Source organism: Colobus angolensis, unplaced genomic scaffold, assembly GCF_000951035.1.
Source record: "Colobus angolensis palliatus isolate OR3802 unplaced genomic scaffold, Cang.pa_1.0 Scaffold67, whole genome shotgun sequence".
NCBI lineage: Eukaryota > Metazoa > Chordata > Mammalia > Primates > Cercopithecidae > Colobus > Colobus angolensis.
Window position 1 is genome coordinate 6,524,596 of NW_012120376.1, and position 18,722 is coordinate 6,543,317.

Genomic DNA, 18,722 nt, shown 5'->3' on the forward strand with positions numbered 1-18,722 from the left:
CCTCTAGAGGCCCCTACTCAGAACCCCAAGGGATATCACCTGTGCCCCTTACCCTCCCCTTCACAGAGATGGCCCTGGAGACTATTTCCTGAGCTTCCTGTAGCCTTAGCTGTCCTCCCTCTCAGGGTGGAGCTCAAGGTGGGCACTCGACGCTGTCCAGTCTTCTCCTACTAGGGTGGGAATGTGCCCTAACTCTGTAAGGCAGAGGCTGTAATCTGATGATCCATGGGTCAGATAAGGCCTGCAGGAAGAGTTTGGTCTGTAGTTTTTTTTAAATTTTTTTTTTCTTTTGAGACAAGGTCTGATTCTGTCACCCAGCCTACAGCTCACTGCAGCCTCAGCCTCCTGGGCTCAAGTGATCCTCTCACCTCAGCCTTCTGAGTAGCTGGGACTACAGGCATGTGCTAATTTTGTTTATTTTTTGTAGAGAAAGGGATCTCACTATGTTGCCCAGACTGGTCTTAAACTCCTAGAAACAAGTGATCCTCCTGCCTTGCCTCCCAAAGTGCTGGGATTACAGGTGTGAGTCACCACACTCAACCCTTTTCTTTTTTTTCAAGATGGGGTCTCGCTATGTTAACTAGGTTGGTCTTGAACCCCTGGCCTCAAGTGATCTTCCCACCTCACCCTCCAAAAGTGCTGGGATTATAGGCATGAGCCACCATGCCTGGCTTGCACCCAGCCTTTTAAAACTTCTAAAATCAACTGCCAGTTGGTATGGCTTGAATTGTATTCCCTAAAAAGATATCAGTCCTACCCCATAATACCTGTGAATACGACTTTATTTGGAAATAGTGTCTTTGCAGACGCTCAACTTAAGATGAGGTCATAAGGGTGCATCCTAATCCAATATGACAGGTGTCCTCACAGAAAGGGGAAATGGGGATCTGGTGACAGACATGCCCACAGGGAGGACACCGTGTGAAGATGAAGGCAGAGATCGGGTCAAGTTTCGACAAGCCAAGGAGTTGCAAAGATTGCCAGCAAACCACAGAGGCTGGGGAGAGGCCTGGCACAGAATCTCCCACACGGCCTCAGAAGGAACCCACCCTGCCAACAGTTGGGTCAGGGACTTCAAGCCTCCAGAACTGTGAGACGAGAGAAACTAATACTGTAGTGTTAAAAGTTTGGTAGTTTCCACATAAAAATCTGCACATCTGATTTCTCCTGAAGTCAAGGCAACCCTGGGTTTACATTCCTCCATGGTAATAATAGGCCAGAGCTAGAAAGTCAGCATCCCTTGAGAGGAAAACATCCCATCCCTCCAGAAAACTAGGCCTCCACCGCCCCCGAGGCTGGGCTCCAGAGGCCGGGGCACTGGGAGCCTGTGGAGCCAGCCCCTCTCTCCTCTGTCTCCTCATGCTCATTCATCCCTGCCTGCAGCATCCTTTTCTCAAGCTACTATTTACCAAACACAGGCTGTGTGCTGAGTGCTCTTCGTGCATGATCTCACTAAACCCCCACATCAACGCTGTGATGTTGGTGCTATTATTACCCCACTTTGCAGACAAAACTCACAGAGGCCCATGGAGATTAAGTAACTTGCTCAAGGCCACCCAGATAATAAGCTGCAGAGCTGGAGCTCAAACCCAAGGCCACCAACTGCAAAGCGCATGATATTAACAGTGTGTGGCAATGATTTTTTGGCAACCTCCCTCTCCCACAGGACCGGGAGCTCCTGAAGGACAAGAGCCATGCCTAGGCTACCTCTGGCTCCCAGATGGTGGCCGACACACCGTGGCTCTGAAAGATGGATGGGCTGGGTGTCTGATGCAGGGGGCTTGATCTCATCCCCGCCCCACGGGCCCCTGGTGCCCACCCTGGTTGGTGCAGTTGGCATGTGTCTCATCACTATAATCTCCGCAGTCATTGTCCCCATCGCAGGTCCAGTGCTCGGGGATGCAGCGCCCGCTATTGCACTTGAACTGGGTGCTAGAGCAGGAGTGGCTGCAGCCGGCTTCGTCACTGTTGTCCCCACAGTCATTGTCTGGGGGGAGGGAAGAAGGGGACAGGCAAAGAGGGAGTTGGTGGAGCAGCCTTCTCTGTGATCCCGGCTTGGGCCCCCTGCCCAGAACCCACCCTCGGCCCACCCCAACCCCCCCGCTGGGAAAATAACAAACAGAAAAGACACAGAAACTGCATAGACTGCAGCATGCACCATGGCCCACGTGGTCGGAATGGGGAGGAGGAGAAGGGTCCTGGAGGGCCCCTCACTGAAGCTCAGAAAGGCTGGGTGTAGGGAACATTAAACATTCCTTTCCCCTTTCTGGCAGGTGTGGGAACAGGGGTCTGCTTGCTTTTGGGGAAAAGGCAGGGGTTTCTCTAGTTTTGGAGGGAGAGAGGTAGGTGGGGTACAGGCAAGGCCTCTCTAACGGGGTGAGACGAGCTTTACAGGCCTGCCCTGAGCCTGGCCTGGCACCCAGCACCCATGCTCTGGGTGCCTGGCTCACAGGGGCCCTGCCTGTGGCTGGCAAGGGTGGGGGCCACTTCTGGACCAAGCTCACTGAGGCTGACTGAAGGAAGCTCCTGCTTTCTCGGCCTTGGGTGGGGGGTTCTCAACTTGACCCTCCACATTTATGGGACATGTGGTAGAGACTGCGGTTTGGATTATGTTCCTGCCTCTTTTCCAACTGGATTTGCTTCTCTAACTCTCTCCTCCCCCTACATCTTGGCCTTCTTGTCACCATCTCTCTGTTATCTCCTTTCCTGAGAGGCTCCCTCTGCCCTCTCTGCTTCTTTCCTGTCCACTATTTGCTTTCTCCCTGTTTTCTGCTCTCCCTCCTCTCTGTTGCTTTTTCTTCACATCCTAGCAGCTCTGGAGTGGGGGCCTGGAGAACCTGCAGGGGGCTGGGGCCAGCTGGGCTCTGGGTGATGGTGCATGTGCTTCTATGCACTGACCGGCAGGCTCAGGACAGGTCTGTTCGTCAGAGCCGTCCCCACAATCCTTCTCTGAAACACAGAAACCGCCGGGGCAACCATTGGCACGCGAGACACAGCAAAGGTGAGGGGCAACGTGGCACTGACCCAACACATCCGCTCACACATCAGCTGGGACAGGAACCAATGGGACAGGAACCAATGGGACAGGAACCAATGGGACAGGAACCAATGGGGCAGCACGTCACAACACAACGCAGACCCAATAGAGCCCTGAGACACCACACACGGTGGTCACCTGCCCACACATTTACACACACAATAGCCCCAGTGGCTCGAGGTTGACATCACCTGGTCCATGGCTAACCGCCAGGTGGGCTTCTGAGCCTCAAGCCTAGAGCCTGAGGGGTGCACCAAGGACTCCAGGAGATGGGGGTTTGCAGGGAGAAAGGAATCAGACACTAGTTTATCCTCACTCTGCCTCTCTGGCCCATCTCACTCGTCTCTCCCTGGCCCCCGAGCCCTACTAGAGGGTGGGCAGCTCAGGCCCTGCCTGGGGTAGGAACGACACTAAAAGGTGATGGCTAGGGTCTCCTCTGGGTCCATCGTGACTCCCTCCTGGCATTTCTGACTTCTATTTTCTCCCAGGCAACCCAGCAGGGCTTCAGTGTCCTGGAGGGAGGCCCCGCTGGATTTTGAAGCCCTTTGCCTTCCCTGAAGGGCCTGGCTGTAGCCTCCAGCTGTCTTAGGAATTGGCAGGTGAAGAGAGCAAGCTCTTACCATTGTCGCATCGCCAGTTGATGTTGATACATCTGCCATTGTTGCAGGTAAACTGAGTCAGGGGGAAGCAGGTGGGATAGGCTGTGAGGAAGAAAGTAGCTGAGTAGGGCCTTCAAGATTACACAGCACCACGGTACTGGGCAGGTGAGTGCAGGGGCCCTCCCATAACCAGCAGCCCTTAGCCCAGTCAGGAAGGGTGGGGAAGGCCCCACAGCAGTGCTTCTGCTGGAAACTCCACTCACTCACTCATCCCCATGAGTCAGCAGACACAGGGCCTGTGCTGAGTGCTTTTCCTGCATGAGTGTGCTGAGACACAATGCTGTGATGATGGGGCTCTCCTCTCACAGAGGCCACCGAGATTAACTTGCTCAAGGCCACCCAAGTACTGAGTCGCAGGTGTCTCGGGCACCCCCAAGTGGCATGCTCTCAGGATGCCCCTTCCCCAGGCTCAGCCTGACTCCCTCTGCCCATCCCTCTTACCACACGAGGCAGACTCGTCAGAGCGGTCCCCACAGTCGTCATCCAGATCACACGTCCAGGAGATGGGGATGCAGCGGCCACTAGCACAGGAGAACTGGTTGGGGGGGCAGGTGCGGGCTGGGGGGCAGGGATGGGCGTGAGTACTCGTTGTCCTGATCCTCTCTTCACTGCCTCTTCTTCCCTATTATTCTCTGCCTTTGGTGTCCCTTATTTCCAAGGATCCAAAACCATTTCTCTTAGAGAATTCAAAACCGTCTCTCTGGTCTTACTGGATGCTTTACTCTTTCTCTCAAGGGGTCTCTAGTATCCTCCCAGGAGGAGATCTACCCTGCCTTGTTCCTGCTCTCCAGTCTAGAGCTGTGCTCCATCCCCTGTAAGCTCAGCCCTCTCAGTTTCCCAGGCTGGGAAGGGGATAGCAGACCCCCCTCCTGCTCAGGGCTCCATCCCCTCTGCCCTAAATTCTTTTCCTCCTTTATTTTACTTTATTTTTAGAGACAGGTCTCGCTCTTGTCTAGGCTGGAGTGCAGTGACATGACCATGGCTCACTGCAGCCTCAACCTCCCAGGCTCAAGTGATCCTCCCACCTCAGCCTCTCAAGTAGCTGGGACTAGAGGTACACGCCACCACACCTGGCAAATTTTTTAAATTTTTTGTAGAGAGTGGGAGGTCTCACTATGTTGGCCAGGCTGGTCTTGAGCTCCTGGGCTCAAGTGATCCTCTCACCTCAGCCTTCTAAAGTGCTGAGATTATAGGCATGAGCCACCGAACCAGGCCCCTGGGTTCTTTTCTTTCTTTCCCAGGCCTGACCCCTCGTCTCCCCTGCCTCCTTGACTGAGGGGTGCCTAGTGTGGTCTGAGCCCCATTCCATACCTGAACAAGTGGCATTGGACTCATCTTCACTGTTCCCACAGTCATTGTCCCCGTCGCAGAGCCAGCGGTTGGGGATGCACCGGTTGTTCTCGCACTTGAATCGGTCCGAGGGGCAGGTGTGCTGATCTGGGGAGGGAATGAGTCAGGGGTCAGCGAGAGGTTGGGTGCCCCCAGCTTCCTGCTCGCTCTGGGATAGGCACTGCCAGAGCTGAGCTGCCCTGCAGGTCTGCCATCCAACAGGGTGGGGCAGGGCGGGTGACTCACGGCAGAGGGCTGGGGCCTCATCACTGTTGTCCAGGCAATCGTTGTCTCCATCACACTTCCAGCGCTCCTGGATGCAGCGGCTGTTGGCACAGGCAAACTCGCCCGGCTGGCACTGGGGTGGAGGCACGTAGGATGGGTTCGCTGTGGGCACCACAGGAGCATGAGGGGGAAAGTCAGACCCCGGTCGTGGGACAAGTGCTAAGCCCTTTGTACCATTTTTGTTTGTTTTACTATTTTACAAAAATTACAGAATAATTTTTTCTAGTACAAAATTCTTCATGAACAAATTATCTGGATGGAAACTGCAATTCTTTCCCAAGCAATAATAGTAATGTTTACTCTACTTAATACTTGCTGTACTTCAGTGTGACCTGAGAATCAAATGGTGTCCAAGGAAGCCCATCGCCTCTATACCGCTGTCACCATGAAACAGGCTCTCCCCACTCCTTCCCTGCCTTCTCCATGAACTGCCCCTTGGAAGTCATCTCTGGGAACCCCAGGGCCCTGCCCCGGTCCCTGGACTTTTTCTTTCACAGTTTCATCGACCCCACCAGCAGGAGTGAAGACAGGCACCAGAACCGCACAGGCTCCACCCCTCCTGTCCCCAGCATGTACACCTCACCATCACTATCTGTCTTGGCCCATTAGCAGCTAAATCACGACATCCTTTGTCTGTGCCTTGATAACCTCCACAAGTGCAGGCTCCTGTGTGAGCCCGGTCTCCAGACCTCATAGCTGTGCGCTTGCCTGGTCTGACTCATCTCTCACTCCTCTCTAATCTCTTAAAATTCCCATGGCCCCATGGGTGGCGATTTCCCCTCCCGTATCCCGTGGACCATGGGTCTGGAGGCTGGTATGTGTCCTCCTTGCTCCTCACTGCTGTTCCCTGGACTGTTCTTCCCCTTACATCATGCTTCTACACCAACCTCTACTTCTGGAAGGTTCCCAGGCCACGCCCTGTCATCTGTAAGGGTTTTTAGCTCCTGGCTCACCAGCACTTTCTCCAAAATCACTCCTGGTTCAATTCTTGGTGATTTCAACTTCCATGTGGATGATCCTCCCATTACCTTGGCCCCTCCATTCCTTAACCCCCCCAGCCAATGCCCTCTCCTGACCCCAGCCACTCCCTCTTAGCTGTACACTATGGCTGCACTGACCCATTTTCACTTCTGGGATTCTATCCTAAGGAAACCATCCAGAATATGGGCAGGCATGATGATGTGAGAAATAGCCGAGGTATGATTACAAAACAGGCTCTGGGTCAAACTTCCTGGGTTTAAATCCTGCTCTAACTTTGGGCCTCAGTTTTTCTGTAAAATGGGGATAATAAAACCACCTTTCCCACCAGGATGTTTTTAGGGGTAAACAAATTACTGCAAGGGAAATGTCTATGACAATGCTGAGCACACAGTCCATGCTCAGCACATAGTCCATGCTCAACAAGTGTGGGTTGGGATTATATCAAAAAACTGGAAACAACCTAAACATCCAACAGTAGAGAAACAGTTGAGTAAATTACATTATATTTACCAAATGAAAGATATTTTAGCCAATAAAAATGCTGCTTACATACTCGTTACATACTGTCAAGTGACAAAAGCAGGAAACAGAACAGTATGTGCAGCGCCCGCCTCGGCCTCCCAAAGTGCTGGGATTACATACAGGTGTGAGCCACTGTGCCCAGCCTTACTTATTTAGTTTTACAATGAACACAACCCACTTTTATAAAAAACAAGGCTTATTAAAATCATGCAATAATAACACAGAAAATGCGGTGACACTTGAACCAAAAAGGGCAGAAGACATTTTATAAACAGATGATTATAGCTATGTAAAAAACAACATAATCCCCCTGAGGAAAAAAGAATGGTGTTCACTTCACCACAGTGCCAACAATGTAGTGCTGCTCACTGGTGGGATTTGGGCTTTTTTCTCCTCTCTAATTTCCAACATATATATTATATATTTTTTTTAAATTTTATTTTATTTTCTTTTTTTTTGGGATAGAGTCTCCCTCTGTCGCATAGGCTGGAGTGCAGTGGCATGATCTCGGCCCACTGCAACTTTCGCCTCCTGGCTTCAAGTGATTCTCCTGCCTCGGCCTCCCGAGTAGCTAGGATTACAGGCGCCTGCCACCACGCTTGGCTAATGTTTGTATTTTTAGTAGAGACGGAGTTTTGCCTTGTTGACCAGGCTGGTCTTAAACTCCTGACCTCAAGTGATCCGCCTGCCTTGGCCTCCCAAAGTAATTTCCAGTATTCGGAACCATTATTATTTTACTTAAGTAATGGAGAAATACATTTAAAAGAAGTAAAGGATAATTTCCTCCTTCCATCCATAGCTGTCCATTCTTCACTCAGTTTCCCCTAATCCCCATCCCCTCGCAAGTCCCTCCCAGCCTCCCATCTTCCCTATACTCCCTCCTAGCCCCCAGAGCCTTTGCTCACCCCCTCCCTTGATTCCTGTTGGACCCCTCAGGGCCCCTCATTGCCTCCTTAATCTCTGACTGGGACCCTGGAGCCTCCCCACGCCTCTCTGCGGCATCCACCTGCTGGGGTCTGCTTCCCACTCCCACCTGGCCAGGCCCCTCATACCCAAACAAGTGACGCCATCTGCGTCCAACACCTGGTCCTCAGCACAGGCGCACTGGCGGCTCCCAGGGGTGGCCAAGCACAGGCTGCTGCAGCCGCCATTGTTCACCCGGCATTTGTTGGTGCCAACTGTGGGGAGGGGCCATGGAGAAGGGCAAGGGGAGGAGGAGGTCAGGAGAGGCCAGAGAAGGGATAGGGGAGGAGACACATTAAGATACGGGGACAGAAAGAGGAAATATGGAGAGGAAGAAGATCATGTTGAAGAACAGGAGACACAGACATGGGGCAGGAAGGGAAATGGGGAACAGAGAATCAGATTGTGTTGGGGGAGTTCTCTTCTCAGGATCCTCAAAAGTCAGAGCCTAGGATCCCTGGGAAGTGCCTTCACCCACAGGGAAGTCTCAAATCCCTGCCTAGGTCCCACCACCCCTTCCAGGTCCCACACTACCCCTAGCCCCAAGGGGGTACCTTGCTGCTGCTGGGCATCATACATTCGGATCTCAAAGATGGGGGGCCGCTCACTGCGCAGAAGGGTCACAGTGGGGGGTGCACCTCCTACACCCCGTTCCAAGCGGTAGACACTGCCACTCCGATACTCAGTCCAGAAGAGGTAGTTGCCATGGTGACACAGGCCAAAGGCGTGGTTCAGCTCAGGACCTTCATACACAATCTAGGGATGGAGAGGATGTTACTAAGGAGTTGGAAGAAAATTGAGGGAGGCCTGTGAGATCACTGTTTTGTACATTCATTTGTCTATGTCCTGGGCATGGGTTTTGCTTTGTTTCCCCCATTAGCCGGGGAGCCCCTGGGGGTGATAGCTTTGCACACAGTAGGATGGTAGATCCTGAAGCCAGCAGATGATCGAGTGATCCATCCAGCAAGGATACTGATGGTGAGGTTGGTCACCATCCTCACCATCCTCTCCTGGGCTCATTCATATTCATTCATAGCCCCAAACACACACACACGCACACACACGTGCACACACACACACACACACACACACAAATGAGCAGACAGTCAGTATTCATCTATTCATTTCTTCAACATTTACCAGGATCTATTACGGGCTGAGCTGTAGTAGGTATTAAGAGGTGAAAACGACATGGTCTCTGCCCGGGAGCTGCTCACTGTCTCATGCAGGGCACATATGGGTGATTCAGTGTGAAGAGGGGTCTGGAGATGACATCCTAGAGGAGGTGGCCCCTGAGCACTCTGCCAGGGGAAGAGGAGCCGGGGTGAACATTCCATGTGGAATGAACTGCATGAGTAATGGCACAGAGGGCAGATGCTCTGTGACGTGTGCTGGGAGGAACAATCTGCCTAGTGCTGCTTGTTCAAAGAGTGTTGGGATACGGGAAGTGAGGGGGACAAGAGACCAGACAGGGGGTCGGGGCCATATCATGAAGGGCCTTATATACTAGAACATGTACATGACTCATGAAGCACATGACAACCCAAATGACCAAGTGTAGAGATACGCCACCCCTAGGCACTCACACTTGCAGAGAGTGCAGACACACACCAAGGCATGCCGTGTATCTATGCACATACGAGGAGGCGCACATGATGTGTATGCAGAGACCGGCACGTGGACAGTCAACTTCACAGACAACACAAATAGACACAAAGAGACACAAATGGAGGCAATCCTCAAACAAGTAACACAATATATAAGACATGCAAGCACACAGATATACACATCTATAGACACACAGATAAACATACACGAGGCACACAGGCCTGGACACACACAGATACCCACATCCTCACACAGAACCTCAACCATGCACAAGCATGGTCTAGCAACGCACACAGACTCCCACGCACAGGCACATGCCTGCCCACCTTCCGGTCTGTGCCATTGAGTAGTATCGTCTCAATGCGGTCGTAGAAGGCATCCACCCAGTAGAGGCGCCCAGCCGGGATGTCCAGGCTTAGCCCATTGGGCCAAAGCACTGTCTTGGAGGTGACAAAGATGTCTCGGTGTGAGCCGTCCATCCAGGCCCTCTCCAGCCGCCCACGCCGACTGTCCTTGGGGTCCTCCTCCCAGTCTGTCCAGTACATCCACCTGTGGGCAGTGACTGGTCAGCACCATGTGGGCCGACCCTCCCATCAACAGCCTCCCCTGTGATCCCAATCCATGAGTGCTGTCCCAGAGCTCCTCAAAGGGATCTCCTGTCCTGCTCATCCCTGGGCCACACATTTCATTCATTCACTCCATTCAACAAATATTCGTTGAGTGTCTATAAGTTGGGCACAGTTTTGGCATTCAGGGATGCAGTGGAGACCAAGGCAGCCAGGGTCCCCGCTCCCATGGAGCTCCCATGCCACAAGAAACAGGTCAATCAAGGTTACATGGAGAGCAATAAAGGCCAGGAGGGAAATAAAGCAGAGTGATGGGGTGGAGAGTGACCGGGCTGCAGGTGGGGGTGAGTGTGAGCAGAGTGATGGAGAAGGCCACCATGAGGAGGTGGCATGAGTAAGACTTGACGTAGAGAAGGAGCCAGTCCTGCAAATATCTGGGAGTTCTAGGCCGAGGAACTCCAAGAGCAAAAGCCCTGAGGCAGGAGGAGCTGGGGTGCTTGTTTGAGAAAGAGACAGCAGGCAGTGGGGACAGAACTTCAAGCGTGGGAAGTGAGATGCAGATGAGGTCAGACAAAGGCCAGGCAGACGCTGTGGGGCTGTGCAAGCCTGATGAGAACGTGGGCCTCATTCTCAGGGTAAGGGGAGCTGGTGGAAGGCTCTGAGCTGGGAGTGACAGGATCAGATTTCTTCTATGTTTAAGGAATCACTCCTATTTCCCTGAAGACAGGGACTCCTTCTCCCTTGCAGCCTCTCATTCCTGCTAAAGTATCCTGCCTCAGCTGCCTTCTCCTGCTTCCCTGTTCATTTCATCTTCTAGTTCTCTGAGGCCCACACACTCCCAACTCCTCCCACCCCCAAGGCCTGGGAGGACTCACCCATTGAGCGGATCCACCACAATAGCCCTGGGGTGTGTCATTTTGCCCTCGATTAAAGTCTTGCGGGTCTGAGCAGCTTTCTCCAGCCTGGCCACGCTGATTGTCTTTTTGGGCCCATCGTCCGTCCAGTACAGATTGTCCCCCATCCAGTCCACAGCCACACCTTCCACATTGTGGATGCCTGTTGGGGGAAGAGGGACCAGTGATGAACAGCTTCAAAGGAAGTTCAAAGCTGCCTGCCTCTGGCCCTCCTGGACTCAGGTACCTTTGAGCAGCCTGGGCTACAGAGGGGTGCAGAGACCCTCTGGGGCCCTAGACAGGTGGGTGGGGGCAGGAACAGGAGGCTGGAAGAGGAATAGGGGAAGGCCCTGTGTGCTGCCATTTGTATTGGGGCCAGCCTCTCAAAACCACCCATTGCAGACAGTAAACTACATGGCTGATGTGGGCTCTTGCATGAGGGCATCTGGCCTGTGCCTGAGTGGAGAGCTGAAACAACGGGTATGTGGCTCTGGGCACAAGTGTGACATCATATCCTAGGCCTAAAAATCCTGAACTAACAAAATGAATAAATTAGGAAGTGATTTTTCACTTAGCCAAAGGCTTCACTCCAAGTGTCCTTTAAATAGCAGTTCCCTTGGTATAGGGATCCCCAATCTTTTCCTGATGAGTTACTTTTGATTTCCCCAAAGTCTTATGATATGATTGCTGACTGTTGGTTTTCTCTGAACTGCAGTGTGGATGGGGTGCAGGGCAAAGGTTATAACTGGCATCCGCCAGATTGATGAGGAGGTGGCCTGATCCTGGGGCCCAAGTGCCGATTTGGGGCAGAACTCGTACAGCACAGAATCCCTCACATAGGCATTAAGACGATGCACTGTGAACCTGCCCAAGCAGCTAAGAGGGAAAACCTGCAAGATGCAATTCACAAAACACAATTTTCTCAGGATACAATAGCATGCAGTTTTTGGCGGCTGTAAGGTCAGCTGCACAGACCCTGTGTGCGCACATACATGTGGGTGTGCCCTGTTTTGATCTGGCAGGCCTGTCTCCAATTCAAGACCTCAGTTGTCTCCTGGCTGTCTGCTGTGTGCAGCTCCAGGGCTCTGAGCCAATGCAGAGAGACCCTGAGTTTTCCCAAGGGCTGGCAAGGACGGCCCATGCTGCCTAACCCATCCATCCTCCTGCCTCTTCAGCTCAGCCAAGAAGGGGGTCACACAGGGGTCAATCTGTCTATCCCCTCATCTCCATGCCAACCAGTGCAGCCAGCCGGTCATCAGGGGACCATCCTGCTGAGAGGGCACCGAGAAACAGATGTCTGGGCCCCAGCCCCTTTCCATCCCCATAGGCCACATCCCTAGGAGCCTGTACCGTCCTTCAGGATGGTCTCCCGCTCAGTGCCATCGATCTTCTGGCGGCCAATGAGGTAGCTGGTGGTGTCAGCAAAGTAGATGAAGCCGGTCTCAGCGTGGAAGTCCAGGGCTCGGGGGTTCATGAGATTTTCAATGGGGATCATGTGCTCGTCCGGGACCTTGGCCCCCATATCCATGCCCCGGATGATGCCTGGCCGGCCCTTGCCATACACGAGGAACAGCTCGTGCTCCGGCTCTAGAGCAGGCACAAGCCAGGGTACAGTTAGACACACACACGACCATCATCCCCACCCAGGGGCTGTGGCCAAGGGGCTGCAATGCCCTAGCTGTGATGGGTCAGGAGATGGTGGGGAGGTGAGACTCTGGGTCAGATGGACTGACCACACACACACTAACATGCAGGACGCTGGGTCTTGGCCGCAACACACCAGGGTCTGACCTCTGCACTCCAAGGGTAGGAAATGAGGGAAGAATAGCAGGTTTTCAGCTAAGTGCCCACTGATCAGTCATGAAATCAGTGGTATAAAAGGAGTACCTTCAAAATATGTTGGAGTCACATCATTGTTTATCACTTCCTCTGCTGCCATCCTAGTGCAAACCACATCACTTCTTGCCCACTACACTGAAACAGTCTCCTGGCTACTTCCCTACTGCCCATCCCCCACCCAGCAGCTACGTGACTTTTATACAAGTGTGAATCCAATCATGTCACTTCCATTCTCAAAAGTGACCATGAGCTTCCTATCCCAGTTATAATAAAATCCAACCCCTCCCTCCTTCTCTGTCCTCACACTACTCAGCCCTGCTGGCCGTCATGCTGTCCCTCTGGCTTGCCACGCTCACGCTGGCCTCGGGGCCTTTGCACTGTTCATTCCCTCTGCCGGACATGCTCCTCCCTCAGGGAGTTACATGGTTGCCCACAGAGAGCTTGGCTCAAATGCCACATTCTCAGAGAGGCCCTCGCTGTCCTCATTAACTTTATTATCTGCTTTATTTATTCATTTATTTTTAATTTTTGAGATGGAGTCTCGCTCTGTTACCCAGGCTGGAGTGCGGTAGTGCCATTTCAGCTCACTGCAACCTCCACCTCCCAGGTTCAAGTGATTCTCCTGCCTCAGCCTCCCGAGTAGCTGGGATTATAGGCATGCACCACCACACCCAGCTAATTTTTGTATTTTCAGTAGAGACGGGGTTTCACCATGCTGGCCAGGCTGGTCTGGAACGCCTCACCTCAAGTGATCTGCCTGCCTCGGCCTCCCAAAGTGCTGGAATTATAGGCATGAGCCACCACGCCTGACTATTCTCCGTTTTATTTTCTTCATAACCACTTATTACCCCTAAAGTTACACATTTATTTGTTTCCCCAACTAGACTATAAGCTCCATGAGGCCACGGACAACATCTGTCTCGTTCACTGCTTAATCCTGATGACCAGAACAATGCCAAACATGTAATGAGTGCTCACTGCTCACTAGACACTTGCTGAATGAATCAGTTTAGTTTTCTGCAGAGTCCAGTGGACGAGTGAGAAAAGCACGTTTTTCAAATGTGGATTAGAGTCCCATCTCTGCCCTCACTAGCAGGTACACTCTGGGACACTTCCTTCATCTCACTGCATGTCAGACAGAGATAGCCAGGCTGTGGGGGACACCTGAGGATACCCTCCTGCCGCCTTCCAACGGGCACAAACCCCCTTCCCTGTCACTCACTCTTGCATGACTTCCCATCACTGCCCAGGCTGAAGCCGGAGCGGCAGCGGCAGGTCCGTGCCTTGTGACTGTTGGCCAGCAGGCAGATGTCAGAGCAGCCACCCGGCTTCCCGTATTGGTCGTTTTCACAGGCATGGCTCCTCACTGGGGACAGGGTAAAGAGCTGTCAGGACCCCTCAGAGCCCCTGTGCCAGGCCTTGAGAAGGCTTCCTGAATCTGACCACACCCCCTGCTGCTGTGGTCTTTGTGCTTGCTATCCCATTTTAGAATTTGGAAGCCACAGGGGTGGAAATCCTCTGACCCCCGCCAACAACCCAGCCTTCAGACTCTTGGGTGGGGGCTTCAGTAGTCAGGGGAGAGAGTTTCAGGGTTGTCCATGGCCAGGTTCTCCTGCTCCAGACTGGCAAAGGGAATGGGAGGGACAGAGTGGGATCTAGAGGCTGACTGGGTAGACGGGGGCTGGCAGCGGAAGCTGGGGGGCCAGGGCAGGTAGCCCGAGTGGATGGCTAGGAGAATCAGCCATGACATGAAGGAAGCCAGGGTCCCCACAGGAGGGCCCAGAGAGGGGCTGTGATCCCAAGGGCCCAGAGCCATCGTGGAGTAAAGCCAGCTTTGGAGAGGCCATGGAGCCCTGCTCACCTCGGGGCTGACGCCGCTGGTGGTAGATGTGGAGGGCACCACCCTTGTCCACCCGGGTGACAACCTGGTACTCGGTGCTATTAAAGCGGTTCACACGGATCACACTCGTCTTCTGCTGGGCATTGGCATTGTCCGAGTTGGTGGCATAGAGGTAATTCTCAAACACGGTCAGGCCATACAGGTGCTCGATCTGAGATGGGCGGGCAAGAATGGACAGCATGAGATGACAGGGGTTCCTCCCTCTGCCCTGGAGATCCCCTCAGCTTCCTCCAGACTTTATGACCTGCATTCCCCAATTCATCCTGTAGTTTTTTATTTTTATTTATTTATTTTGAGGCAGGACCTCACTCTGTCACCCAGGCTGAAGTACAGTGGCACGATCATGGCTCACTGCAGTCTCCACCTCCTGGGCTTAAGCAATCCTCCTGCTTTAGCCTCTTGAGTAGTCGGGACTACAGGCACATACCACCACACCTGGCTAATTAAAAAAAATTTTTGTGTAGAGATGGGGTTTCCCTATGTTGCTCAGGCTGGTCTCGACTTCCGAGGCTCAAGCAATTCTCCTGTCTCAGCCTCCCAAAGTGCTGGGATTACAGGTGTAGGCTACCGTACCTGGCCCCACCATTTTTTAACTCCATGCTTTACTCCTGTCTCCTCTGATTGGACTAACCTATTCTGAAGATTTTTGCTTGCCAAGATCCCATTCATCCTCTACAGAGCATGTCTTTGAAGAGTTTCTGGGATCTTCTAACCAGAGATGTTTTCTCCTTCTATACGTCCTCCGTGACACTGCTATCTATCCATGTCTGGCATGGTGATTTGTGGACTTATCTCACCCACTCTACTCAGACTCCTTGAGGGCAGAAACCCTGTCCTTCACAGAATTAGGAACTCGGTAGACACTTTAGTGATTTTAGATTGAATTAGAGTTGGGCTCTAAACTCTGTCCACAGAGGACATTCTTAGCCTGTTACGAGGGCTAAGAGGACATGCTTGCCCCAAGCAAGCCCTGTAACACCCTGACTACCCATATAGCTTATCTGTGGTGGCCAACTGTCCTAGTTTGCCTAAGACAAAGGTAAGGGTTTGCTGGCTTACCAGACTTTCAGGGCTAAAACTGGGATAGTCCTAGGCAAACTGGGCTGGTTGCTTACCCTAATTATCCCAGAATGGAGATGCCACCTCCGAGCCAGCAAGGCTTCTAGACCAGGTTCCAGTGCTATCACCTGGCTTTGCAAACACAGGCAGATCACCTAACCTCTTTGATCCTGCTTTTTCATCTGCTGAAAGGGAAGTGAACCACCTCCCTGTTCATCAACTAGGGGTTATTATAAGGGTCAAATGAGAAAAAGGAAGTAAACAGAAGTGGTGTCTCTAAAATGACTGTTCTCATCACGGTGGAAGACATATCTTATCCTTTCTCTGCAGTATTCACGCCCACCCTACTCCCACTAGAGGCCTGGGGCATCCACACACTTTACCAGGAGACTCAGAGAACGGTTCCCGTACAAAGGCTTCCCCCTCACCAGAAGGCCCTGGATCACGGTTCCCCCACAAAGCCTCAGACAGCAGCTCCCTCACCAGGATGCCCTGGATGATGGTCTGGCGGCCCTTGCCCTCATAGTCCACCACTTCAATATAGTCCAGGTAGGCATCTGCCCAGTAGACGAGGCGGCTGACCAGGTCCAGCGTGATGCCGTGAGGAAACACAATCTTGCTGTCAACGAGCTTGGTGCGGTTCTGCCCATCCATGTCACAACGTTCCACCTTTGGGATCTGCCCATAGTCAGTGAAAAACACCTTCCTGTGGGAAGATGCGTGTTAAATGGGGTCTGGACATTGGGCACCCTCCTTACCACTGTAGCCTCCCACCTTCAGGGCCAGAACCCCGCCTGCCACTCTCACCCCATGGCAGGATCCAGGGCAATGCCCTTGGGGTTGTAGAGTTCCAGGTCTAGCAATGTGACACATGTGTCCCCATTTCTGTTGCAGACAAAGATCCTATCATCGATGTCATCCACAAAGTAGAAGTTGCCTGTCAGCCAGTCGATGGCCATCTGTTCCACGTCTGGAGAGTATGAATGAAAGAGCCATGGGGTGGGGTAGGCCCTCTTGCAGAGATGCCCACCCTTTGCTGGTGAGAACCCACACCTGGAAGCCCAACTTCTCCGGATGACCTCCCGCCCAACACCCCCATGCTGAGCTCAGGGTGGATATACAGGAGGCCTTGCATAAATGCTGGCTGGCCGGTTGACTGACAGGCTTCCCAATTCTAGCCCATCCTTGAAAAGGGACCATCTTCTTGGGGCACCAAAAGGTACGGAACACAGGTCCACTAGCTCAGTCTAGTATTCTTTTTTAACTTTGCTTTTACTTGGGATAAGAGCATTCAGGCTACCAAAACATTACACATCTTTGCTTTTCACTGGACTTTTATCTACTTTCTTTCTTTTTTTTTTTTTAGAGACAGAGTCTCGCTCTGTTGTCCAGGCTGGAGTGCAGTGGCAGGATCTTGGCTCACTGCAAGGTCCGCCTCCTGGGTTCATGCCATTCTCCTGCCTCACCCTCAAGGGTAGCTGGGACTACAGGCGCCCGCCACCACGCCCAGCTAATTTTTTTGTGTTTTTAGTGGAGACAGGGTTTCACTGTGTTAGCCAGGATGGTCTCAATCTCCTGACCTTGTGATCCGCCCGCCTCAGCCTCCCAAAGCGCTGGGATTACAGGGGTAAGCCACTGAACCCAGCCCTTTTATCTACTTTTTATGATAAATCTAGTTATCTCATGCTAAGCAGAAGCACTGACTGGAAGCTGGACATAAAGCATAAATTTTTGAAGTGGAAAAGCAGGGTACATGCTAATAAACCCAGTTTGAGAGAAAAGTATTTTAAAATATGAGCTCTACAGAGATGCAAAAGGGAAGATCCATGGGGGCAAAAGGTTGGGCACCAGTGACATGGGCCAAACTTCCTCTACTCAGTCCCAGTCCCCTGTTCCTGCAATGTCTTTATTGCTCAATGTCCTCATGTCCTGGGGAGGGTCAGAAGAGGTGGGGAGTAAGTCATAGGGCAGGAGGAGAGAGAGTCTAAGAGGAGGGCCATGAAAGAACCCTCAGGGTAAACTGAGGTATGGCTCAGAAAAAGGTGGGGCTTAAGGAGGATGGGAGTTGGGGAAGAAGATGGAGCCCCGCTGCCTAGACTCAGTTTCAGGCATGGTTCTAGAGGAGATGGAAGAGGCCAAGAAGGGCCAAAGGAAAGAGAGGCAGGGCAAGGGTGGCTGGAATTCAAGGAGGCATGAAGTCTGGGGACAGGGACACCTGCTGGCCTCCTCTGGGCTCCTCCTCTCCAGGACCACTGGCTTCCTTCCATCTACTCACTGCCCACTTTAACTACCACCATCAGAGATGATGCCTCTTGCAAACTGGGAAACTCCTAAGGCAGTGACTTTCTGGGACCCCTGCCTGGAACTCCACTTCCACGAGTTTCCTCAACAGCTAAAGAAACCATTGGGCTACCTGCTTTGGGCTGAAACTCATCCTCCATTACCCATACTCAACCCAACAGGGATTCTTCTGCCCCCACACAGCTACAGGTATAATGACTTGCTGTTCTGCTTGACTGCTCCCTAATTTCCCCCTCCTCCCCACAGGAATTCAGGGGCTGCTCCCTAACAGTGGGTGGGGGTGGGGTGGGCGCAACAAGAACAGGAACACAGCTCTCAAGGAACTTGGCTAGGCCCTGAAACTGACTCAGAGTCACAGGACAGGAAGGGAAGGAGCCAACTGAGGGCTTCACCAAACTAGTTTCTTCTTCAGGTCCTCTCTACTAAATCCTACTCCAGTGCCTGGAGAACAAGGCCACAGAGTCGATATATTACCCCTGTAAGCATTCATGCATCCCCAAGCCCAGCCACTCTTTCCTCTGGGCCCCCAATACTGTCCCATCCTCACAAGATTAGAGAGAGGGGGAAGAGTAGCTTGAGGAGGCCAAGGCCCTGTAGGAAGAGGGCCTAGTGCAGGGGTAAGGCAACCAAATTCTTTGCCCCACACGCTGTAACCACAGAGAAAACAGATTCAAATGAATGCTGCTGGGCTGCCTCCAAAGGAAATCGAAGTCTCAAAGCGGGGACCTGCCTGCAGGCCCTGGCAGCCAGCAGGGTGGCTGGAAGTCAAACAGGGCTGCA

At 52.6% G+C, this 18,722-nt stretch overlaps 1 protein-coding gene across 1 annotated transcript in view; it reads right to left on the reverse strand.

The window, feature by feature from the left end:
* The window catches only part of LRP1 (low density lipoprotein receptor-related protein 1), an 85,188-nt gene that overhangs the window by 42,192 nt on the left and 24,274 nt on the right, over window positions 1-18,722 (reverse strand). Inside the window, exons 7-20 of the mRNA XM_011926062.1 lie at window positions 16,449-16,611; window positions 16,125-16,347; window positions 14,544-14,733; window positions 13,905-14,048; window positions 12,194-12,430; window positions 10,826-11,006; window positions 9,711-9,933; window positions 8,331-8,532; window positions 7,866-7,991; window positions 5,272-5,412; window positions 5,008-5,133; window positions 4,138-4,254; window positions 3,658-3,738; window positions 1,820-1,987 (exon numbers count right to left, since the gene is read on the reverse strand). Of these exons, the coding sequence (XP_011781452.1) occupies window positions 1,820-1,987; window positions 3,658-3,738; window positions 4,138-4,254; window positions 5,008-5,133; window positions 5,272-5,412; window positions 7,866-7,991; window positions 8,331-8,532; window positions 9,711-9,933; window positions 10,826-11,006; window positions 12,194-12,430; window positions 13,905-14,048; window positions 14,544-14,733; window positions 16,125-16,347; window positions 16,449-16,611 (2,322 nt within the window). The remainder of the gene's footprint in view (window positions 1-1,819; window positions 1,988-3,657; window positions 3,739-4,137; window positions 4,255-5,007; window positions 5,134-5,271; window positions 5,413-7,865; window positions 7,992-8,330; window positions 8,533-9,710; window positions 9,934-10,825; window positions 11,007-12,193; window positions 12,431-13,904; window positions 14,049-14,543; window positions 14,734-16,124; window positions 16,348-16,448; window positions 16,612-18,722) is intronic.